We start from the raw sequence: 26568 nt of genomic DNA on the forward strand, positions 1-26568 counted from the left end.
CCTTGGACAGAGGGTGTGGATACCTGGACGCAAAGTCTTGTCATTTTGCGTTTTCTTTTGTTGCGAATAGGTCTATTTGTGGTGTTCCCCATCGTAGAAAGTAAGTTTGTAGGACCTGGGGAGGAATTTCCCATTCGTGTGTTTGTTGGTGAGCTCGACTGAGATTGTCGGCCAACTGGTTTTGAATACCTGGGATGTATTGTGCTATTAGGCAAATGTGATTGTGAATTGCCCAATGCCAATTTTTTTGTGCTAAGAGACACAGTTGTGAGGAGTGTGTCCCTCCCTGTTTGTTGAGGTAATACATTGTCGTCATGTTGTCTGTTTTGACAAGAATGTGTTTGTGGGCTACCAGGGGTTGAAATGCTTTCAATGCTAGAAACACTGCCAACAGTTCTAAGTGATTTATGTGCAGTTGTTTTTGTTGAATGTTCCATTGTCCCTGTATAATGTGCTGGTTGAGGTGTGCTCCCCACCCCATCATGGAAGCATCTGTTGTGATCACGTATTGAGGCACTGGGTCTTGGAATGGCCGCCCTTGGTTTAAATTTATAGGGTTCCACCATTGAAGCGAGAGGTGTGTTTGGCGGTCTATCAACACTCGATCTTGGAGTTGACCCTGTGCCTGTGTCCATTGTGTTGCTAGACACTGTTGTAAGGGCCGCATTTGTAGTCTTGCGTTTGGGACGATGGCTATGCATGAAGACATCATGCCTAGAAGTTTCATTACAAACCTCACTTGGTAGTGTTGGTTTGGCTATATGTTTAATATTGTATTGCGGAACACCTGTACCCTTTGTGGACTTGGAGTGGCAATCGCCGTTTGTGTATTGAGTGTTGCTCCCAAGTATTGTTGTATTTGGGATGTTTGTAGATTTGATTTTTGGTAATTTATAGAGAACCCTAGTTTGTGTAGAGTTTCTATCACGTATTGTGCGTGTTGAAGACACTGTTGCTGAGTGCTGGTTTTTATTAACCAATCGTCCAAGTAAGGGAATACATGCATGTGCTGTCTCCTGATGTGAGCGGCTACTACTGCAAGGCATTTTGTGAATACCCTTGGGGCTGTTGTTATCCCGAATTGTAACACCTTGAATTGGTAAAGCACGCCTTGGATTACAAACCTTAAGTATTTCCTGTGGGAAGGATGTATGGGTATGTGGAAATATGCATCCTTGAGATCTAATGTTGACATGTAGTCCTGTTTTTTGAGCAAGGGAATCACGTCTTGAAGTGTTACCATGTGAAAGTGATCTGATTTGATGTAAAGATTCAGTGTTCTGAGGTCTAATATGGGTCTCAGCGTTTTGTCCTTCTTTGGAATTAGGAAATACAGGGAGTAGACACCTGTTCCTTTTTGATGGTTGGGAACTAGTTCTATTGCTTGTTTTTGTAACAATGCTTGGACTTCTAGTTGTAACAGGTCTAAGTGTTGTTTGGACATATTGTGTGCTCTTGGGGGCACATCTGGTGGCAATTGTAGGAATTCTATGCAATAACCATGTTGGATAATGGCTAGGAGCCATGCGTCCGTAGTTATGTTTTCCCAGTTGTCGTAGTATGCAGTAAGTCTCCCCCCCAATGCTGTTGAGTGGTGAGGGTTTGTGACATTGAAGTCACTGTTTGGTTTGAGGGTTTTTTGGGCTCTGGAATTTCCCTCTTGCCTTTGGGAATTGTCCATCCCTGTATGTTCCTCAAAAACCTCCTCTTTGGTACTGGCCCTGATATGTGGGTCTGACTTGTGAGGTGGAAGGTTCTGTGGTTTGGGAACGAAACCCCCCTCTAAATTGCGGCTTTCTAAAAGTGCCTCTGTTCTGTGGGGAGTAGAGCGCGCCCATGGCTTTGGCCGTGTCTATGTCCTTTTTGAGCTTTTCGATTGCCATATCCACCTCCGGCCCAAACAATTGTTCTTGGTTGAACGGCATATTTAGCACAGCTTGCTGGATTTCTGGTTTAAAATCCGAGCTCCGTAACCATGCGTGCCTACGAATGGTTACAGCAGTGTTCACTGTCCTTGCTGCTGTGTCTGCCGAGTCCATCGCAGACCTTATTTGGTTGTTTGAAATCGTTTGTCCTTCCTCAACAACCTGTTGGGCACGTTTTTGGTATTCCTTGGGCAAGTGCTGAATTATACGTTGCATCTCGTCCCAGTGTGCCCTGTCGTAGCGAGCCAGTAGAGCCTGAGAATTGGCAATCCGCCACTGATTGACTGCCTGTGCTGCCACCCGTTTGCCTGCTGCATCCAATTTCCTTGTCGGGCGGTGGTGCGTCTCCTGAGGATTGGGAGTTTGTCCTCTTTCTGGCTGCTCCCACTACCACTGAATCTGGTGTTAGTTGCTGTGTTATAAACACAGGGTCCGTTGGGGGAGGTTTATATTTCTTCTCCACCCTAGGTGCGATGGCTCTGCCTTTTACTGGGTCCTGGAACACCTGTTTGGCGTGTTTTAACATGCCTGGGAGCACTGGCAAACTTTGGTAAGAGCTGTGAGTGGATGCCAAGGTGTTAAATAAGAAGTCGTCTTCTATGGGCTCTGCATGGATTGCTACATTATGGAAAGTAGCTGCCCTTGATACCACCTGCATATATGCAGTGCTGTCCTCTGGTGGGGACGGCCTTGCCGGGTAGCAATCGGGACTATTGTCTGAGACCGGTGCATCATATAAATTCCATGCATGTCATCTTGTGTCATCCCCGTGTGTGTTGGCGACTGCATTGGGGGTGTTGCTACCGGGGACAGGTGTGGTGAATGCAATGGTGAAGGCTGTGGCGAAACCCTTGGTGGTGTCTTGTCTCTTGCCACCTTTGCTCTTGGCTGCATTTCCGACTCCTGGAATGCTAGCTTTCACTTCATTTTTATTGGAGGAAGAGTTTGAATTTTCCCCGTCTCTTTCTGTATGTGCAGCCTCCTTTGAGTATGGTCTGGCTCTCCCATGCCTAGTTCCTGCTCAAATCTGTGCCCTTGCATTTGGCTGGAAAGGCCGTGCTCTTTTGTATGGGAGCCTGTTTTCGGCTCCGATGCTGCATGTTTCGACACCGAAGGTTTTGGTACGCTCTTTTTCGGCTCCGAGGAAACCTTTTTGACTTTGGGGGTGTCGAACTCTCGGTGCAGAGATGGTTCGGAGCCGGTATCTCGACCGGAGTCGGATGTCTTCGGATGCTGGGAGGCCTTTTTCGGTGCCAATGTTTGGTCACCGTGTTTTCGGGTTAAGCCATGGCCTGTTGGCGGTGGCATCCCCTTGGCCTTTATAACTTGAGTGAGTCTTTGCCGGGGCTGATTTACTCACAGTTTGTTGCTGCGCCGTCGGCTGCTCACTTTCGGAGTCGTCCGAGTCCGAATCTTGAATGGAGAATCTCTCCTCTTCCTCGACCTGTTTGGCCGGTGTCAACGCCATCTGTAGTCTTCTAGCTCTTCGATCACATAGGGTCTTCTTCGATCGAAATGCCCGACAGGCCTCGCAAGTATCCTCCCTGTGTTCCAGTGATAGACACAGATTACAGACCAAGTGTTGGTCTATAGAAGGATACTTTGCGTGGGAATTCGGGCAGAAACGGAAGGAGGTCCGGTCCATGAGGTTTGGAGATGACGCGGTCGGGCCGACCAGGCCCCGCTGAAGAGTGGAAGCCCCGAAGGGCCGCCGGAGCGCTTCTTTTTTTCGGTGTCGATGTGCTAACACTAAACCGGTACCGAGCGCGAACAATACCGTCAAATTTTCCGATAACTAGCTAACTTTCCCGATTCAAAATACGGAGCAAAGAGGAACACGTCCGAACCCGATGGCGGAAAGAAAACAATCTAAGATGGAGTCGACGCCCATGCGCAATGGAGCCGAAAGGGAGGAGTCCCTCCGTCTCGTGACTCGAAAAGACTTCTTCGAAGAAAAACAACTTGTAACACTCCGAGCCCAACACTAGATGGCAGGAACCTTGTACAGCATGTGTATCTGCAGCTACACATGCCATCGAACATATATATATATATATATATATATATATATATATATATGTATATAAATAGATAATGTTGTCTTGTTCAGTACCTTGGAAACCCGTGGTTTCTTAAGAGTATCAAAGTATTTAAATATGAACACTCTTCCAAAATTATCCGTATGAACTGTGTATTATATTAGCCCAAACACATATCCGGCTTAGTCTCCCGTATCTAATTTCCAATTTAGTTTAAATTTTGGAATTTAACTCCTCACGCCGCGAGTACGCCAACGCACTGTATTCAAAACCGGTTACGGGAATACGGGAGACGAACTCGGATATGTGTTTGGGCTAATATAATACACAGTTCATACGGATAATTGAACAAGGTACTGAACAAGACAACATTATCTGATTTAAAGGAGGTCCTGAAGAAATTCAGGGGCACTCCCCGGATGAAACACGTGTTGACCTTTTTGGATGATCTTTTTTGGATTAGAGATTGCTATTGGATATAGACCTTTTTGGATGCTCTTTTTGGATTAGATATTGCTATTGGATAAAGGAGTATTGAAAATGTCACTTACCCAGTGTACATCTGTTCGTGGCATTAGTCGCTGCAGATTCACATGTTTCGCACAGTCCGCTGCCTGGTGTTGGGCTCGGAGTATTACAAGTTGTTTTTCTTCGAAGAAGTCTTTTTTGGTCACGGGACCGAAGGACTCCTCCCTCTTCGGCTCCATTGCGCATGGGCGTCGACTCCATCTTAGATTGTTTTCCCCGCAGAGGGTGAGGATGGAGTTGTTTGCTATAAATAGTGCCCATGCAATGGAGTGAATACGTATGTACATAAAAAGTTTATAATAATTATTTACAAATGTACAAATGTTTAAGATTTAAGATCTACTTCTAAACGGCTACAGGCTTCCCGGGGAGGCGGGAGGGCACATGTGAATCTGCAGCGACTAATGCCACGAACAGATGTACACTGGGTAAGTGACATTTTCAGTTCGATGGCATATGTTGCTGCAGATACACATGTTTCGCATAGACTATAAAGCAGTTACCTCCCCTAAAAGCGGTGGTTTAGCCTGTAGGAGTTGAAGTAGTTTGGAATAATGTTCTTAGTACAGCTTGGCCCACTGTAGCTTGTTGTGCATTTAGTACGTCTACACAGTAGTTTTTAGTAAATGTATGAGGGGTAGACCAGGTGGCAGCCTTACATATTTCGCTCATAGGAATGTTTCCTAGAAAGGCCATTGTAGCACCTTTCTTTCTGGTTGAGTGTGCCTTTGGTGTAATAGGCAATTCTCTTTTGGCTTTAAGATAGCATGTTTGAATACATCTGACTATCCATCTAGCAATGCCTTGTTTAGAGATTGGATTTCCTATGTGTGGTTTTTGAAAAGCTATGAACAGTTGTTTTGTTTTCCTGATTAGCTTTGTTCTGTCAATGTAGTACATTAGTGCTCTTTTGATGTCTAATGTATGTAGTGCCCTTTCAGCCACGGAATCTGGTTGTGGGAAGAACACTGGCAATTCTACTGTTTGATTTAAATGGAATGGTGAGATTACTTTTGGTAGAAATTTTGGATTTGTTCTTAGAACTATTTTATTTTTGTGTATTTGAATAAATGGTTCTTGTATGGTAAATGCCTGTATTTCACTTACTCTTCTGAGGGATGTGATTGCAATGAGAAATGCGACTTTCCAGGTTAGATATTGCATTTCACAGGAATGCATGGGTTCGAAAGGTGGACCCATGAGTCTTGTTAAGACGATGTTAAGGTTCCATGAAGGAACTGGTGGTGTTCTTGGTGGTATAATTCTTTTTAGCCCTTCCATGAATGCTTTAATAACTGGTATTCTAAATAGAGACGATGAATGAGTAGTTTGTAGGTAAGCAGATATTGCTGCGAGGTGTATTTTTATAGATGAAAAAGCGAGATTCGCTTTTTGCAAATGTAGTAAGTATCCCACTATGTCCTTTGTAGAGGCATGCAATGGTTGGATTTGATTGGTATGGCAGTAGCAAACAAATCTTTTCCACTTAGATGCATAGCAGTGTCTAGTGGAAGCTTTTCTAGCTTGTTTTATGACCTCCATGCATTCTTGTGTGAGGTCTAAGTGTCCGAATTCTAGGATTTCAGGAGCCAAATTGCCAGATTCAATGATGCTGGGTTTGGATGCCTGATCTGTTGTTTGTGTTGTGTTAACAGATCTGGTCTGTTGGGTAGTTTGACATGCGGTACTAGTGAAAGGTCTAGTAGAGTTGTATACCAAGGTTGTCTTGCCCATGTGGGTGCTATCAGTATGAGTTTGAGTTGGTTTTGACTCAACTTGTTTACTAGATATGGAAGGAGAGGGAGAGGGGGAAAAGCGTATGCAAATATCCCTGACCAACTCATCCATAGAGCATTGCCTTGTGATTCGCGGTGTGGGTACCTGGATGCGAAGTTTTGGCATTTTGCGTTTTCTTTTGTTGCGAACAAATCTATCTGGGGTGTTCCCCAAATTTGAAAGTACTTGTTCAGAACTTGGGGGTGAATTTCCCATTCGTGGACTTGTTGGTGGTCTCGCGAAAGGTTGTCTGCAAGTTGGTTTTGGATCCCTGGAATAAATTGTGCTATTAGGCGAATGTTGTTGTGAATCGCCCACTGCCATATTTTTTGTGTTAGGAGGCACAATTGTGTTGAGTGTGTTCCTCCTTGTTTGTTTAAATAATACATTGTTGTCATGTTGTCTGTTTTGACAAGAATGTATTTGTGTGTTATTATGGGTTGAAAGGCTTTTAACGCTAGAAATACTGCTAACAGTTCTAGGTAATTGATATGAAATTTTGTTTGGTGTACATCCCATTGTCCTTGAATGCTGTGGTGATTGAGGTGTGCTCCCCACCCTGTCATGGAAGCATCTGTTGTTATAACGTATTGAGGCACTGGGTCCTGAAATGTCCGCCCTTTGTTTAAATTGTTGCTGTTCCACCATAGAAGCGAGAGGTATGTTTGGCGGTCTACCAACACCAGATCTTGAAGTTGACCCTGTGCCTGTGACCATTGTGATGCTAGGCACTGTTGTAAGGGTCGCATGTGTAGTCTTGCGTTTGGGACAATGGCTATGCATGATGACATCATGCCTAGAAGTTTTAGCACAAATTTTGCTTGTATCTTTTGGTTTGGAAACATAGCACTTATTACCTTGTGGAATGCTTGCACTCTTTGTGGACTTGGAGTGGCAATTCCCTTTGATGTGTTGATGGTTGCTCCTAGATATTGTTGTGTCTGACACGGTTCGAGGTGTGATTTTGTATAGTTGATGGAGAAACCCAGTTTGTGAAGGGTTTGTATGACATATGTGGTGTCGTTTGTGCACTTTTTTACTGTGTTGGTCTTGATTAGCCAATCGTCCAGGTAAGGAAACACATGTATCTGTTGTCTCCTGATATGTGCTGCTACTACTGCTAGACATTTTGTGAACACTCTTGGTGCAGTTGTTATTCCGAATGGCAACACTTTGAATTGGTAATGTATTCCTTTGAATACGAACCTTAGGTACTTTCTGTGAGAAGGGTGTATCGGTATATGAAAGTACGCATCTTTTAGGTCTAATGTGGTCATGTAATCTTGCTGTTTGAGCAGTGGAATGATGTCTTGTAGTGTGACCATGTGAAAGTGGTCCGATATGATGTAGGTATTTAGTGTCCTGAGATCTAATATTGGTCTTAATGTTTTGTCTTTTTTTGGAATTAGAAAGTACAGGGAGTAAACTCCTGTGTTTTTTTGTTGTACTGGTACTAACTCTATTGCATCCTTTTGCAGTAGTGCTTGAACTTCTAGTCCTAAAAGTTCTAAATGTTGTGGTGACATTTTGCGTGTTTTTGGAGGGATGTTTGGTGGGAATTTGTGGAATTCTATGCAATAGCCATGTTGGATTATTGCTAATACCCAATTGTCTGTTGTAATCTGCTGCCAAGATTGGTAGAATTGGCTTAGTCTTCCCCCCACTGGTGTTGAGTGAAGGGGTTGTGTGACTTGAAAGTCACTGTTTAGGTGGAGGTGTTTTTGGAGTCTGGAATCTTCCCCTACTCCTTGGGAATTGACCCCCTCTATATCCCCTGAAACCTCCCCTTTGGAATGAACCCTGATATGGTGTGGTTCTTGTTTGTTGGCTGGTGGTGTCTGTGGGTTGGCCACGAAACCCCCCTCTAAATGGAGTTTTTCTAAAAGAGCCTCTGCTCTGCGGGGAGTAGAGTGCGCCCATGGCTTTGGCCGTGTCTGTGTCCTTTTTAAGTTTTTCAATGGCTGTGTCCACTTCAGGGCCAAAAAGTGGTTTCTCGTTGAAGGGCATATTAAGGACAGCCTGCTGGATTTCAGGTTTGAAGCCTGAAGTGCGGAGCCAAGCGTGTCTCCTTATGGTGACAGCAGTGTTGACTGTTCTCGCTGCAGTATCGGCTGCGTCCAGTGAAGAGCGGATTTGATTGTTTGAGATCGTTTGTCCCTCTTCAACTATTTGCTGCGCCCTTTTTTGGTATTCCTGGGGAAGATGGTCTACGAGAAGTTGCATCTCATCCCAGTGTGCGCGGTCATATCTGGCCAGCAGCGCTTGAGAATTTGCGATGCGCCACTGGTTGGCTGCCTGTGATGCTACTCTTTTTCCTGCCGCATCAAATTTTCTGCTTTCTTTGTCCGGAGGTGGGGCGTCGCCAGATGTATGGGAATTTGCTCTCTTGCGAGCTGCCCCTACTACTACGGAGTCAGGTGGTAACTGCGAAGTAATAAACACTGGGTCTGTGGGTGGTGGTTTGTATTTCTTATCCACCCTTGGGGTGATGGCTCTTGATTTTACGGGCTCTTCAAAAATTTGTTTTGCGTGCCGTAACATCCCTGGTAGCATTGGGAGACATTGATATTGGCTATGTGTAGCCGAGAGGGTGTTAAATAAAAAATCATCCTCTATAGGATCGGAATGCAGTTGGACATTGTGGAATTCTGCAGCCCTAGCCACCAGTTGCGAGTATGAGGTACTGTCCTCTGGCGGTGACGGCTTTGTGGGGTATGAATCGGGATCATTGTCCGGCACTGGGGTGTCATATTGGTCCCAAGCGTCTTGATCCTGATTATCTTGACTTATGGTAGTTTGCGCTGGTGAGTGCATTTGTGGCGGTGTTTGTGCCGGCGATGCCTGTTGTGGTGGAGAGGGTGGAGGCGTGACTTTTTTAACCACTTTGGCTTGTGGTTGTGCGTCATCCTTGAGAAGTCCGATCCTTCTTTTCCTCATTATTGGGGGAAGGGTTGATATCTTCCCTGTGTCTTGCTGGATGTACAGTCTCTTTTGTGTGTAGTCTGATTCTACACTTTGGAGCTCTTGTCCAAATCTGTGCATCTGGCCACTTATTCCTTGTTCCTCTGTGTAGGATGAAGGTGTGGAACTTTTTGGCGCCGAGAGAGAATCTTTTTTCGGCTTCGGCACAGACAGAATTTTTGTGGCTTTCGGCAGTGTGTCTCGGTGCCGATGTTTTTCGGTGCCGGCATCTTGTTTTTGCCTCTCGGAGCCGCTATCTCGGCTCCGAGGTTGCTCCATGGCCGTCCCTCGACCGGAGTCGGGTGTCTTCGCTATGGGCGTGCCCTTTTTCGGCGCCTTCGACGGGTCGCCGGTTTTATGGGTGGAGCCATGGCCTGTTGGCAGTGGCGTCCCCTGGGCTTTTGTCTTCTCGATGCTTTTAATTTTCGACGTCTTACTCACTGTTTGTTGCTGTTGTTCGACGTCGGAGTCTCCGGATTCTGATTCCGGAACCGAGAATGTTTCCTCTTCGTCGTCGAAACGTTGTTTTGTTGGCGTGGACGCCATTTGTAGACGCCTGGCTCTTCGGTCCCGGAGTGTTTTTCTGGACCGGAAGGCTCGACAGGCCTCACAGGTATCCTCCTTGTGCTCGGGGGACAAGCACAAGTTACAGACCAAGTGCTGATCTGTATAAGGATACTTACTGTGACATTTTGGGCAGAAACGAAACGGGGTCCATTCCATCGGCTTCGATGTCGCACGCGGTCGGGCCGACCAGGCCCCGATGGGGGAATCGAAGCTACCCCAAAGTCTTCCGATGATCAGTGTCGATGTACCTAACTATCCCGATACCGAACGGAACAATACCGACGCTTTCTTCCGAGATTCTGACTAACTTTCCGAACCGAAACACGGAGCGAAAAGGAATACGTCCGAACCCGACAGCGGAAAAAAACAATCTAAGATGGAGTCGACGCCCATGCGCAATGGAGCCGAAGAGGGAGGAGTCCTTCGGTCCTGTGACCAAAAAAGACTTCTTCGAAGAAAAACAACTTGTAATACTCCGAGCCCAACACCAGGCAGCGGACTGTGCGAAACATGTGTATCTGCAGCAACATATGCCATCGAACATTATATTTCAAGTGAAAAGTTATGGATGGGACATGTTGATCGGACTGCAGAATTTCAATTTATTTTGTGAATTAAACATTTATTGAACTCTGAAAAGGACTGCATTTTTGAACATATTATTGTTTTTCTATTGTATTTGTGACATTTCATGTACTGATTTATTCTATTTACATGTGTGCCATTACTTATTGCAATGTATATAAAAGGTAAACATCGATGAAACCATCTTCAGGACAATGTTTATATAAAAGGACCCTATGGAGAACAGAAAAAAAACCTTATTCAATATGCAGAATCATATGCACAAGAATATGATGCCCATATTAGTGTGGCACTCGGACTGTGCAGACTAAACATGAAGTGGATCTATTAAAAGTACTTGCTGAAAAGGTCATACAGACACATGTAATCGTGAAGAATTGATATAGAACGTGAAAATGCACTAATTTTATAATTGTGTGTGCTAGGCAGCAATGCAGCGTCATGCCAAATAATGATGCAACTATCAGTGTGTAATTATGATAAGCACAGTGTGCTCATAAACTTTGGGTAGGTACAGTACTGATAAAAGTTAAGGTACTTCTCAAAGCACTAGAAAAATAATTCGGTTTAAGCTCAATAAATAAACTTACCAGAGACATGAATCATGACTCATGTGTCAATAGGGGACATAAAAATCTATGATGGGATTCAAATCACTTTACAGCTAAAATGTATTTAAGGATCTCTACGGAAATATATCAAGGATGGTAAGTATCCAAAATAATTACAATCTGAAAAAGATAATGTTCATTCATTTATAGTGGTTAGTCAAATGATTTTGCATGCTGTTTGGCATGACACTGGATTGCTGCCATGGACGTAACAAGCGTAATTATACATTATAAAAAAATAGTGCATTTGCATGTTCAATAACAGAAACACTTATTTGCAGATCTGTCCACCTATGCACAGCCAGTTTTCTTTTGTTCAACACAAGTAGCAAATTAAGCCATGAAGAAGACAATAAGGAGACTTCAGCCCCTGAACAAGCCAATGTTGTTTTCATGACAATTTAAAAAAAGAAAGAGTAAAGGCAGCACAACTTTACAAGGAGAAAACAAAGCTGTACTATGATTTTGAATTCAACAGCTGACTTCTTCCCAGGCCCACTCTGGACTAGCAATACATTCTGAATCTCAAAAAGGCAATATGACAGGTCAAGAAGATCAAGTCTCCAAGATTACTGAGAAGAAACGCTGACAGTTCCTGAATAAATTAGATTTCATGTGATGGAGAAGAAATCATTAAGCAGTGTTGACTTCTCCACCATGGATGGTCAATGATATTCATGACCACAAATAAATTAATAACTTCAATATCATCATCATCGTTTTCATCATCAATCAACTTTATTTGGCTGACAGGTCAGTCATAAAAGCACAATTCATATAAAAGACAACTTCTTAGATAAGAAAATATAAAAAAAGAATACAAATCCAAATATTTGAAGAGGGGGTACAAAATACGCTAGAGAATAAAACTGATGACCTCATACATGTACAGGGCTCCCTCACATATTCACTGATCTTTTAAAGACAAGTTACCGAGCCATACCTAGTTCTAGTGGCTAAGAAGCTTCTGATAAAATTGATCACTCCATAACAAGTGTGTGGACCTTCAATGTTTGCAGGAAAACAAGAGCTGCCTTATAATGTCTACCATTAGCAGCACGTTATAGTGGGAACAACAAAAAAAGTTTCCTATACGAAGAGTACAAAGTGCAGAACAACTTAAAGTGCTTTGCTTGGAAACATGATCACAGGGACAGATGGGGAGATTAATGAACCAGGTGCCCTGCACCGGAAAAGTCACTAAAAGTGGATTATATTAAAGCACAGCCTAGTAAGATAAAATCTATAGCTGTCATTTTGGATAAAAGATAAATAAAACTAGAGACCTGCTGAGGATTTGACAGACTCGTAATTTGGGGCTATACTGAGGGTTATTGAAGCTCATTCAAGAAAGCTTATCAAGCTCTCCCTGGAGCAATGGAGCCACCAAAGGCTGACTGAAAAAAGTGCTGCCAACTGAAACTAAAAGGTGGAAAGTCTATTTTATTGTTAATCTTTGGTTCCCACATATACATAAGAAACTACTGTACTAATGGGTAAACTTGTCAAGCCTCCCGACCCCTCCCCCCCCCATCATTAGACGCATGAAACAACTGTAACAAAAGCTTCCTTTACCTTCTGGAGAAGTGATGGTGGAGGATAGAGGTGTACCAGTACACGATGAGTGACCAATAGCTCCTGATGAGGACAGAGTTAGGTTCTCACTCTCTGGTGTAATGCCACACTCCTGTAGGAACACACAATGAGACAGAGATAAAGGCAGGGAATCACAGACCCTGTTAAAAAGTGAAGGCACAATATAGAAGTACAGGTAAAAGATGCAAAATGTCTCTCTAGGCTTATACAGAGACTAGCTTTCTTATTTTACATACTCAACAGCTGTACCTTATATGGAACACGTTACTCATCTGTAGCCCAGTGTTTTCAATTTGTCATGTTGTAGATCACAAGCATTGTGTATGCCTACCATCTAATGCTGGGCTCAGAATATCAGAAGTTGCTTACTTCAAGGTTTAAGTGTCAGTTCACAGAATGATTTGTGATCATGTAGCCGACACTTGAAATGCACCAGCATGCAGACTAAACTTACAATATTTTCCCCATCTGCATACATGCAGCTGCTTATCTATGTGAAGTATGTTATACTTACCGAAGCGTAAGGAACTACAAATGCGACTGCTTTCAATTTATAGAAGAGGTGGGTGGTGTATGTGAATCTACAACTTGACAAGGGAAAACAGCTGGTTACTGGTAAGTAATATTTTTGCCATTTGTAGCATGTGCTGTTGTACATCATATGCTATGCACAGACTTAAAAGCCATATCCACTTACTTTGAGAATGACGTGTGCTAAAAGCAGAAATAGTTGTAGGAATTTTCGTGTAGTACACTGTTTAGCCCACTTAGGCTTTCTTTTTTTGCTTGAATATCGACACAGTAATGTTGTGTAAATGTGTATGTATGTGGATTGGAGCAGCTCTGCAAATATCTGGAGTGTAGTACTGGCATGGAAGGCTATGGTAGTCCCATTTTGGGAAAAGAATGAACTTGCACAATGCCTGCAGGGTGCATATGAGCACATGCACAGCAGGTTTTAATACATTTGGCTATCCATCTAGCTATGCCATACATGGAAATGGGTTGTCTAAGGTGCGCAGGAGTAAAGGAAACAAATAGATTTATTTTACGTAGAGGCTTAGATCTGTCAACGTAATAAACAATTGCTCATTTGACATCCAGTGAATGCAGTTTTCTTTCTGTCATGCATATTGGATTTGGAAAGAACATTGGGATTGTAGTGATTTGATTTCGATGGAAAGTTAATACAAACGTTAGAAGCAAGCGTGGATATGTATGAAAGGCTATTTTGTTTTTGTCGACTCAAGTGAAAGGCTCTTCTATTATCAGTTTCACTTACTCTGCTCCAGATGTGATACCACCAAAAATTCTTCCATGTTAGAACTTGTAGAGAATATGAGTGCAATCCTCAAATGGTAGACTGTAAGCTCGGCTGAACCAATATTGAGATTCCAAGTGGTATCTTTCCATGAAAACATTGATTACAGGAACTGTCTGGAGAAGGACTGTTTGTGAACAGGCAGTTACAGCCAACAAATGAACATGAATAGGTGTATGCTAGGCCTGCATCTTTAATGGAAAGAGATAGTGGATGATGTCTCATGGGTTAGCGCTGTATAAATTTCAGTCACAGAATTGTATAAATTCTTCTAATTTTTCTGCATAGCATACACGAGTTGCAGGATAGCATGCTCCTTTAAAAATACTCTTTCACACGGACAGTAAATGAAGGTAACTCAACTCTAAGATTTCAGGAAGCAAACTGTTAAATTAAGCCATTGTGGATCTGGACAATAAAATTGGCCTTGTTGCATTGTTAACAGATTTGGACAAACCCCGAGTTTGCAATGTGGCAACCAGGGCATCTTCAACGGTTGGGAATACCATATGTCTGTTACACGCTGTTGCAACTAAGATTTTGGTCTCATTTTCCTGATCACCTTCTGAATAAGTGGCACTGATGGAAAAGTGTACGCAAATGTCTCAGACCGAGATTTTCTACACTGCATAACCTAGTGGCTGGTGGTGTGGAAACGTCGATGTAATGGACTGGCATTTTTGATTTTGTGCTATGGAAACAGATCTTTTTTTAACCAAAATGCTCTACTGTTGAAAGTATGACTTGAGAATTTTAGGACTGACTGCCCAGTTGTGAGTGCTTTGATTGGGTCTGCTGGGTAGGTGCGAAAAATGACTGCCCATCCCTGGGAGATGTTCCTCTACGAAGTGGATGCGCACAATGCCACATTTGCAATCTCAGACATTTTTTTAAGAGAGAATGACAACCACTTTGGTTCTGCATTAAATCTCGGTTTTATATTTAACTGTTTAAAATGTGGAACACTATCTAGATTTATATGCTTGAGAACCTATGACAATGATATAACCGGAGAGCAATAGATGGCACTTTAGGATTTCTCAGTAATCACCTGAGGTTTGTGCTGCTTTACCACTTCATCTGTTTATGATGAAAAATGGCTTGCCATCAAAAGGAATGCCTTGCCTTCAAAACAAGACATGTAAACCGGGTATTGAATACATACAGTGACGCTATAAAGGATTTTGTTAACACTGCTGCATATTTGCTATTAGAACGCTACACATGCAGCAACTTATGGAATAAAAACAAATCTGTCAGTTTGTCTAAATCAGCCCCGAATTACAGGTTATAATACTCTGTAGCCAAAGCAGCATTAACTTGTCTTAGAAACAAACTATGTTGCCTTCTGGAACACCATTTGGACATGTGATTCCCAAGCCTTTGATTCGGTTGACAACAGTGGAGCGCTGCACAGCAAGATTCCATCACTTACTTCCCCTTCCTGAAGAAGTCTCTATAATTAAAGTGGTCTGAGCACATAAAGTATACCCAGACAGGGTTCATCTTTTGATGTTTTTATTTGCCAACCATCGGTTTCAATTCTGAATACTGTGAATGCAACATGTTGCAAGAAGAGATTGCTCACTAATAGATGGCTCCATGCCTTGTGGAGGTTTGTCAAGTAAGTCATTTCAAGGAATATTTATTTATTTATTTCAGGACATCTGATAAGCACAATACTCATTCTTGTACAGGTCTCTAGACACTGTGCAACTATCTATTCTGGCCTAGTTAAGTAAGTGCCAGACAATGATGACACTAACATGGCAATTATGAATTGAATTGTAAAGTCTTTAATTTCGTACTAAAAATTAATAAGGAGGATTCTGCCCTGATCTCCAGTGGGATATTGTTTCAGAGTTGAGCTGCAAAAATGTTGAATGCTTTGCTACCGCATTTCCTTAGCTTAAAATTAGACACAGCAAGATGCATAGCAGTCAATCAAGGAAGAATATCCTTGGTTCATAGTTGATGAACCACTGGAGGATGAATTTTGGACCAGTGGCATGGTAAACAACGCAGACAGCCTTAGACTGTACTCCTTTTCTCATGGGTAACCAGAGAAGGCCTTGGAGATGGTATCGACAAATTAATTGATGGCAGCCCTTAACCTTGATATTTTGGCAGCAAATACTTAAAGGAAACTAGAAAGAGTGCATTAAAAATGGCTTTGCGTGTAAAAGTTAATACCAAACAAATAACTGTTCTCCCTAAGTTTATCTTTTTAGAAACCTAGTAATTTGTGTCTCATGCATGTAGATAGACTTGTTGTTTAAGCAGTTTGTTGAGTATCTCAGAACTCTAAATTTTTTACTTTGCCGTCTCATATTAAAGAAGTGCACTGCGGGGCAATGGGAGGTTGCACTTGCATTTTGCACATCAAGGGGTACTTCCGATGTAAGGGGCTGTAGGCGTTTCTGTGGTTCTTCAGTATTACATATCATGTTGGTACAATGGTTGTGCCTGAATGAGCTCAAGGTGAGCGTCTTTCTGTTACACAGGAAGTGTAGCCTCAAGCAAATGAGGAAAGCCTTTGGCTGTATTGAATATTCAGGTGCAGGGGTAAACAGGCTGTTGTAGATACACTAACTATTTGCACATATACTGCACCTCTCCACCCGATACTGTTGTCTTAAGGAGATATGGGGGTCCTAGGGATCCCCAGACACCCTCCTTTCCTGCATGCAGGTGCAATCAACCACTGCCTGAAGTGACAGCTATACCACTTGTTTAAAACTTACTGACTGCCACTCCATCACTCTCTCCAGTACAGGCAAGCCTGTGTCTGTGCTGCGAACAGCAATCCTTTTTCATAAAATGGTGCACTGTCCCAGTCTGTGGCGAGCACAACCAATAAAGGGCCCTGAGAGAAAGAAACCAAGTATGTAACCAGGCCTCTGGTAGCAAAGAAGTTTTAATTAACTTGAATTTAGGCACTATATTCAAGTATATATGGACAGGACTGTCTTAGATGGTTATAAAAGAAGAGGGCCAGGAAAGCACACCAGGTATGTAAACAGGCCTCTGGATGGCAAAGTAGATTTAATTATCTTGAATTTAGGCACCATCTTCAAGTACATATAATTATAGATGGAAGGGACTGTTTAGCATGGTTAGAAAAGAAGAGGCATCTGACGAGGATACCATCCAGTATTACTGCTTTTATGGAGTCATGTTCAGGTGGGATAGGTTTGGTACTTGAGGTGCTATGAATACCAAGGTGGTAATGGGGGGAGGCCAATGAGAAGGGCATGTGTTTGGAACCGATTGCTAAGGTTTCCTTGTGGGGTGATTGCATGTTGAAATTGGAACAATACTTTTGTGCTGTAAAGCAGACATTTATTGTATTGAACAGGTGGAAGAAGCGTGCTAAAGTGGTTGGTGGACAAAGATCAATTTTCGACTGCACAGCCCAAATGAACCTTGGCTTACTCGTCATGCGACTGATTCATCACAACAACCTTCATTAAAATCATTACATTTTTTTAGAGTATAAGTACGTTATATGTAAGCATGTATGAGCTGGTAAGTCTTTAAAAACAGTTATTCTGTTCATTTCTCTGGCCATCCACCCACCTTCCAAAAAAATCTTGAGAAGCTTCAAGTAGACTGGACAAGGCAAAGACTGTAGTTCTAGGAGAAGTGGATGCCAAAATGTACGTTTCTCGTTTTAATTCTCAAGGTGAAATTTTATCCTAGCATATTGAATAAAAAGCAAGTCATAGCGACAGCAAAGTTGACAGGAAATCCGTCTGCTGAATGTCTTTTTTTACTCAATTTAAATCTGTTCATCATTTATTTTTACAAAATCCCGAAATATGGGGTTAAAATGTTATCACACATGGAAGTTGTGGATGCTCAATAACCATCACAACTGCAATCCAGACTCTAAAACTGTAAGAAGTAGATTATTCTGCCTGCCCATTTGTGTAGGCCATGAATAATGATTCTGGACACTGCTGTGAAAATAGTTTTCAATGGGAACAAGAGTGGTAGTGTTTGATACAAGGTGCCACACCTACAGAAGATATGCACATTTTACAAACCATAAATTATTCCAAAGGTATGCAAATCTTAGCACAGGCACGTAAACCCAAAAGAAAAAATAAATACAAGGTTTTCAAGGATTGTGCCTAAAGGGCATGGCCAAAGGCTGTGCTTGCTTGGTACTGTGGTTAGATAATAGTCACAGGGTATTTCCAATAGCAATGGCCCTCGGCACAGGGCACAGATAAAGGACGGGCCCTGCGCCTGCTGGGCATAACTGATGGATTCCTCCCCACCCGAGTCCACAACTGTTTTACAGATTAGCGCAAAACCTGAGCCAAGCAACAAGCCTCAACTGCAAAGCACAGCACCTACCTCTCCAGGCCGGGGTGACTTTCTCCTCGAAATCCGCATATCCAGCTCACTGCAGGTCTTTTCATCCTCTTCCTCGTGTAGCACAGAAGAATTCTGGGAAATAGACCTGAACAAAAGCACGAGAAATGCAAGAAGACAATCAAAATAATGTGAGGATAAAGTGAAAAGGGAAGCAGAGAAACATGAACAAAGGTACATCGAAACATGAAAGATGAAACAAGCGGAAAACGCGAGGGAGGATGAAGCGAAAGAATGTAGAAACAAGAAAAGGCACACAAGTGATTAAACAAGCAAGTTAAACAGGGAGTGGAAGAGTAGTGCAGTGATGGGTCACTGAGGGTTCTAAACACAAAAAACAAGTGAAGTTGATGCTTGATGACACGATTGCGTATGATTCGCCAGGCACATGATTTGACTTATTAATGTGAAACTGGCAATGTTCATGGTTCTCCTCTAGGGGCTCTCTATTGATAATCATAAGCATTGTATTTTCTCACCAGGGAATGAGATACCAGCACTTTTTCAAATAAAATATAATTAATTTTCCGTTTTCATTAGAAAAGTCATAGCTTATTTAATTTAAAATTAATTAGCCTATTAAAAAGGTTATATTGACAGATTCCACTTAGTTTGTGAACATTAAAAAATATCCTATTAAAATATATAAAAGTCACCAGGAGAACTAGCCAACGAGAAAAAAAAACTCTTTCATAAACCTTTTTAAAAGAAAATGAAGGAGAAAAGGACAGTGAAGACAATTCGGCTGCAGCCACGTACAGCGAGGAAAATGACACTGCAGCTTTAAGGACTACCAGAGTTCCATTATCCCATCATGCTCTCGTAGTCACAGCTCTTTCAGTTCTTTTTACCAGCGTCTGGCACTAGGATCCCGGAGCACTGATTTCAGCCTTTCATTTTTCCACTAGAAATCTTTCCAAACCCCCTATGAAACCTCTTTCCTTAACGTCCCTAAGGACTTTAAAATACTTTTCTGCCAGTTCATGATGGCATATTTCTCTTTTATCACAAAAAATACTTTCACTCTTTGTGCGCAGTGCTCTTCATGTGGCAATTAAAAAAGCAATCAGATCCCCATGATCTCTGTATTTTTTTACTTCCAGAAACCGATATTCCTGACAAATGACACCCCTGCAGGATGGTTCCCCGGAATACGCTTTAGAAGAGATAGAAAAAACACGTCCATGGACTTCAGGAGGCCAACACAGACAACTCAGGATGAACTGGAAGTTTAGAAGAATGTGGAATGGGAAGAAGGAGACCTTCTACTGGTGCTTTAATTTCCATCTCAGAGTGCTCCTCCAGAGTGAGATCCAATAGGAGACATCTACGTGAAAAACTGCTGAACCAGTTCAAGTTTCATGACGTTGAAGCAAGGTATTGAGGCTACATGTTATCTGTTGTGAGCTGGTTCACCATGGAAGAGGCATACACTTAATGTCGAGGGAGTCTACAGTGTCGAAGCATCACTCAACATTGAAACATACTGGTACCTTAGCCTCTCTTCACTGGTCTGTGGAATGGGTTTTGCAAACTGGAATCTATGAGAGTATTCACTGGTCTACACTACCAGACCAGCTAGTCCAGTGATTGAAGTACCGGAAACTCTACCTCCAAGAGCTCATTCATCTCCTCAGCCCTCTGGACATCTCCACAAGACCTACTTAACAGGTAATCCCACCACTCATACCAGCTGCTGGGACACAACTAATGGCCCATACTCAAGATAGTGCCTTACGCTTGGAACACCACCATCATGGAGACTGACTCCGAGATAATGTTTTCCTTTCAAATCACATTCTAGACGGCATAAAATATATAACTCTTACAATTCTAGACACTCTAGAAGATCTTGCTCTTTCAAGTGTCCCACAAGGTGTTCCTCTTCTAGACATTCTTCAAGTACATATTCTTTGTCTTAATGTTCTTTTTCAAGATCAAGAACCATTAAATATTGTCCAACCTTGACAGATTCACCACCAGACAAGTTTTTCCCACTAAGAAGACCAATACTTTTGAGGAAGGGCTGATGAGTTGCTAATAAACGGTTAGGATTCGCACTCACACATGCACACTTCTTGCTACTCCCTCACAAAATAAATCAGCATATATGAAAAAAGATGAAAAATGTCATGAATGTGTTTACAGCAAAGCACTTCCCTGTAACTTCTGAGGAAAATGATCTTCTGTCTGAAGACCGAATATTACATTGCATGTTTGTTTATATTGATAAAAGCAAGTGTTGTCACATTTGTGAGCTGTGTGTCAAGTTGTTTATGGAGACATCGAATTCCTTTATATGAATCATCCGAAGTGTTTGATGGCTCATCACCATCATGTGTCTGATGACTCATCACCAGCACACCAGTCTATAAATAGAACTGCCAAGGTCTTCCCTGTACTTTGAGTCTTCCTTCCCTGCAGGTGTTCCCGGTTCAGCTGGAGTTCCGTGATTATTTTAGAAGTCGTCTTTTCATTGCAAGACTTCATTGGAGCATCCCTCTCTGGAGCGGATTACTTTCGCAGAGGCTGGAGAATTTACCAGCAGTATTCCATCATCCTCAAATAATCGAAACATTCCAAGATAAGTCAGTTTGTGAGTAAATCCCCTCTCGTCTCCCTGTTTTCAGTTTTCTTGAGGTTAGTGACCTTTTGGTGTATTATGAAAGACATTCTTCGATGCTGATAAACCCGTGATACAAGACTATTTTCCAAAGACAGCTCAAGAAGTATTTTTAAAAGCAGCATTGAAGCTAAGTGTTGTGAACTCTTGAAAGCATCACTCAATATCCATGCACACTTAAACGTTTATTCAGATTGTTTTGGAGCAAGTCTATTGTGTGAAAACGAATAACAAAAGACAAATTCATAAGTCTGATTTTATAACGATTTTGTTGTGAGTTACAAAAGCTTGCTTAATAGGCTCTGTGATTGCCCAATCGAACAATAATTATTGTTATTTTGCTGAAAGACTCTGTGATATTGGTAGTTCTTTTGTTTTTGATTTGTTTTAGGTCTTAGAATTTCTGCACTAAGCCCTGAGGCAACTTTCTTAGAACAACAGTGATGCTCCTTCGTGAACCAGTGTTTTGTTTCTCTTCCCTTCCCAAATCCCTGTTCCCTATCCCTTTCCCCCAGAGGCTATTCGCTCGTTCCTTGTTCATTCCAGATACAAGAGAATAGTGTTTAGGGCTGAGAGTTTTATTCTCTTCGTTCCCGCGGAACCTGGAATTGAGGTGAGTGGATATGGGCTTGTCATAAACATAATAACCCATTACCATTCACTTCTATTTCTTCTTTGGTAATATTACAAATTCTACAACAGCATATTTTTTCAAGCTCACAACATCCTCTGGTTACAGGTTTCCTCAGACCTGCACTGGAACTGCTTCTGCAAAGGTCGCAAATGTAGGCTACAGAAAAATACAAACCACTAGAGCAGAATCTGAGGGTACCGAGGTAGGTTCCTCCACCTGACTCAGTTACTGCCTCAGCATCAAGAAGAACGAGACTGCTCCTTCATTCACTCCTTCTACTGTAGGGGAGAGTAAATGCTTGGACTCTCTGGGGAAGAAGTCTATGGCACATCAGCGATGGCAATAAAATCTGCCAGTGATACTACCCTCTTGGCCAGATGTGACGGGTCACTATGGGATTCGTTGTAACAGTTCACTGATGACTTGCATTAATAAAGACTAGCAGATTTCACAGATATCCTAAATGAAGGCATAATCAGCTCAACCAAATCATTAGTGCTGCTGCGGATATTTCATATCTAGTCATGTATGGCTGTATTGCCAAGCACTAAAACGTTGATAGTGGCTCAGTTTCACAGATTTTACACCAGAGAGTCAACAAGGATAGTAATCTCCCCTTTTCAGGTAGCACTTTGTTTGGCTTGCATGTGATGGGGAAATAGCCCACATGAAGATGAAGATAGCGACATTAAAGCCAGTAAGCCTAGAGTAAAGAAAATAAAAGATGAAACATTCATACAAGCCCTGTCATGACTGCTATTTCCATCCAGTGTTTAAGGCCATCAGTGGCGAAAAATGAAGCCTCAGGGGGCAAAAACACCAGAAAAGGTGCTGATGCAGAGGAAAAGGCAGACAACTATCAACAGCCGTGGCTCCTCACTTTTTTGTCCTCTGTTACCCACTCTGGTGTAGGGGAAGCATTTCACAGTACTTGGGTAAGTGGAAGAAAATCATGAAAGAAAAGTAGGTTGTGACTCTTGTCTAAAATGGCTATTGTCTCTAGTTCAGAACACCACCATCTGCAATACCTCCAACAGTCACATCAACATCATCTGGATAAATTGCAGCAACAAGCCAACACCCTCCTTCAGAAACAGAAACAAGAAAGGATTAGACAATTTATTACCATTACTTTCTGATAAAAAAAAGACCCAGAAATGAGGTTAAACCAATACAAGATCTAAAAACTGCAACAAATTCATAAAGGAAGGTAAGTCGAGGATGCTAGCACTCCATAAAATCTATTGTTAGCTCCACTGAGGAGAGTATCAATGCTCTATTCATATTCCTAGGGCAAACACACATCAGACATTCTGGAGATTGATTGTAAGGCATGGGCATTACCCATACAAGTTTGCAACAATACCTTTTTTGTAGTGAAAGGTGGTAGTTTTAGCAATCTTAGAACGCAGAATATTTTTGTCTATCCAGATTTAGACTATTGGTTGATCAAGGTCTCAACTTCACAACAAGCTATTCAGCATATCAAGTTGAGAACATCTACTGAATTGGCTAGGGTTACATGTCAATAAAGGAAAATCAACACCAATATTGTACAGTCCATTAAATACCTGGAAGCGTGCTGTACACCTGGAATGTAAAAGTGTATTCTTTAGAGTAGAGACAAACAATTATCTATCTGTCTGAAATGTAAATGTGTTCTAAAAACAGTCCGCCTGACAGCTAGACAGATTTAATCTCTTCTGGGTTCAATGGTATCCTGCATTTTCCCCAACTCCAAATGCCCATCTACATGAGACAGCTGCAGCAGTCCCTAGAAGACCTGTGGTACCAATACTCAGACAGATGGGAGGACAAACTCACATTGTCTTCTCAATCAGCCCAGTCTAATGGTGGTGGATACCTCTACATCTCCTTTGAGGTCCGGACTTCCATTAATATGTTCCAATTTGAACAACTGTGACCAATGCCTCTGTAACTGGCTCTATCTTCAGATTAGAGGGACATGGCTATCCAAGGAAATGTCTTATCACATAATACTCCTGGAACTAAGAGCTTTATACTGAGCCCTTCAGCATTTCATCGTGCCCTCAAGCCACACTCCCTTCTTATTCAAACGTACAACATGCCTTAGTTGAACAAGCAATAGGGAATGTGATCTGTCACCATAATTGCAGTTTATCTGGAAGTGGCGCATAGCCTGGAAATTGGAGATTACTGGCATCCAAATGCACAAACAGATTTGCTCAGCAGGATCCTGTAAGAAAACCACAAATTGGTCCTAAACAATGGCATCCTACACATCATCTGCAAATGAGGATTTTCTCAACTGGACCTCTTTACAAGCATAGACAATAAAAAATGTTCAGACTTCGCCACCCCGTTCTACCAACTCTGAACTGGTCAGGGAAATTTCTCTACACTTTTTCTCTTCTAAGACCAGCTGTCATTATCAAGTTGACATACTCAAGGTCCAGGATGGTCCTTAACAGCAACCGAATGGCTCCAAAATGGATGGGTCACTAACCTTCTTCACCTGTCAGAGCATCCACACAAGAGTCTGCTGTGCACAATGGATCTACCATGTTCAGGGGCTGGATCATATATTCCTAACTACCAACTTTGAATTTGGCAGTTTGGTTTCTGAACTCATTCAAAATGGGCAGCTGACCCTTCCTCTGGAGTGTGTGGATATAGTAAAAGAAGATAAACTCCCATCCACAATTGCTTCATATGCCTTCAAATGTGAAAGATTTCGCATCTGGTTTTCTCAGAAAAACATCAATTTCACTACCTGCCAGGCAGAAGCAATATTACCATATCCTCCTTATCAGGCCAGCTCAGGATTTGAATTCTCTTCATTTAAGGTTAATTTGGCCATTACCAAAGTACTGGTTATTAAAGACTTCCTAGAAGGAAGGAATATTATTTTCCCCATAGAGGAGACTGCCCCTTCCTGGTGGGGTTGAATAATGTCCTCTCAAAGCTCTTGGGAGGTCCATCTGAACCAATTCACAAAGCTTGCATACAACATTGGTCATGGAAAGCAGCTTTCCCTGTAGTGATCACATTTGTGCACAAGGTTAGTGAGATTCAAGCTTTGTATTCCCATGGATCTTATGCAGTGTTCAATTAGAAATAAGGGATCACATGGATGCATCTGAAGTTCCTTCCTATGGTGATCTTGAATTTCTATATGAACCAATCTATTGCTCTGCTTTCTTTCAGAGGCCTGCTCTCCCTGGTTGAAAGATAACTCTATACATTAGATGAAATGTAAGTATGTACATTTTATTTGGACAAAGGAAAAAATAAACAGGTTGATTGTCAACCGAGGGACCTTAAGTACAGTATTGGCTACCTCAATGAAGTATCTCTCCAACTGGATAGCCCCTTTCATTATATTGTGCTATGAAAAAGCCAATAAGACTTTGGGTGGTAGACAAAGCTCGCTTTACTAGGGGTAAAGCTGCTACCGCTGCTTTAATGAAGAATAGTCCCATTGTGGAGATTTGTAAAGAAGCTACCTAGAAGTATGTGCATACATTTATGGGGACAGTGTTGTCTTGATTCAGAATCTAGAGCAGATACCCAAATACAGCAGCAGGCATCCTGAGGAAACCTCTTTGGGTAGTCCATTTTCCTTTCATCCATTCTACATTAATTATTAAGCATGGGTTTTGCTAGTCTATTCAATGGAGATCCCTTGATGGGATGGTTGCTTACCTCTATTCCTAGTTCTCCTTCCTGGAAATCTGCTTTGAAACCAAACCTACACTTCTCCCCAGTGACCGGAATAAAGGAAGATGATGGCTGTTGTATTAATATCATTTGTCTTTGCTGTAATAAAAGAAATAGAGCAATTGCCACAGAGAGAGCACGACGAGGTACTGGATGACTGGGAGTTACTCACCCTGCAGTGTCAGTTTTCGAGACTAACATGGCTGTAGCCTATATGGCTTTAGTGCCCTTGTTTTTCCCTTACTTACCTATAAAAAAGGTCTGCGAAAGATGTTTTCTTGTAGCTTAGTTCCCCATGTGACCTAGTTTATTGCGAACTTTCTGAATTGAAAACAATGCATGGAATTAGTGACTACAATCTTTATAGTAGGGTGCTAAATTATATTACATTAAATTAGAAATGGGTTTTCTAACGAAAAATGAAAATTGATTATAATATTTTTGAAGCAGTGCTCTGGGACAATTCAATTCCTTTCATTTCAATTGAGATTCCCCTGAATGGGAACTAGGATCACAGCTAAGCAACCGTTTTTCTCTACATCTTTTCCAATAAGTAGCAGATTTTGTGCTGTCCTTGTTGAATGTTTTGACTGCACCATCTGTATAGCAAGAAGGGCACATGAGAGCTGTAATACTTACTACATTTCAACTTCACATGGTATGTTTTATTTTACTGTGGACATGTATGAGGTCCAGTTCCCATTCAACCCCCTGCCACTGTAAAAATGTGCTAAAGTAAGCCTTGTAAGACAAGTAGAGCCCCTCACCCACACCCTTGGTCTGTATGACCTGCTATGATCTTTAATACAGACATCTCTCCTCCTCCTACTCTGCACCTAAGACTGTATGACTTACGCTTTGACCGCCTCAGAAGGACGGGGCTTATCTTTTACCCCCCTCTTAATGTATAATTCGTTTTACGTCAAGTTTTCCTGTGCTTAGAACTATTTGTGTGGTTTAAGTGATTAGATCAGCACTTACTTGGACAGGCTCTTCTTAAGTTTAAAGCCTTGGCTACTGCAGTCAGAAAGGCGGTCCATGGCAGAGTGTGTCCTGATTGGAGGGAGGTCACCATCACTCCCGTAGGAGGGCAGCATCCCTGGTACACGCAGTGGAGGAGCAGATGAAGGGGAGGGTGTGAGCGGTCCATTCAGAGCCTCCAGCAGTGAAACAACCTCATATCCTGCTGGAACGTGATCAGAGGCCTGTAAAACAGAGTTTAGGGATAGTTAAGTGGGTTGGGGACATTATCTGATTGGAGGCACCACCCTCAAAGCGCTGATTCAGAACATCAACCCTCTCATCTACCTGCTGCTA

The 26568-nt window shown here is 42.2% G+C and overlaps 1 protein-coding gene across 3 annotated transcripts in view; it reads right to left on the reverse strand.

The window, feature by feature from the left end:
- Window positions 1-26568, reverse strand: part of RNF157 (ring finger protein 157) — a 494906-nt gene that overhangs the window by 244524 nt on the left and 223814 nt on the right. For all 3 annotated transcript variants that reach the window (XM_069200214.1, XM_069200215.1, XM_069200216.1), the window contains exons 12-14: window positions 26233-26456; window positions 18275-18380; window positions 12568-12679 (exon numbers count right to left, since the gene is read on the reverse strand). In XM_069200214.1, coding sequence (XP_069056315.1) covers window positions 12568-12679; window positions 18275-18380; window positions 26233-26456 — 442 coding nt within the window. The remainder of the gene's footprint in view (window positions 1-12567; window positions 12680-18274; window positions 18381-26232; window positions 26457-26568) is intronic.

This window comes from Pleurodeles waltl, chromosome 7, assembly GCF_031143425.1.
Source record: "Pleurodeles waltl isolate 20211129_DDA chromosome 7, aPleWal1.hap1.20221129, whole genome shotgun sequence".
Lineage (NCBI taxonomy): Eukaryota > Metazoa > Chordata > Amphibia > Caudata > Salamandridae > Pleurodeles > Pleurodeles waltl.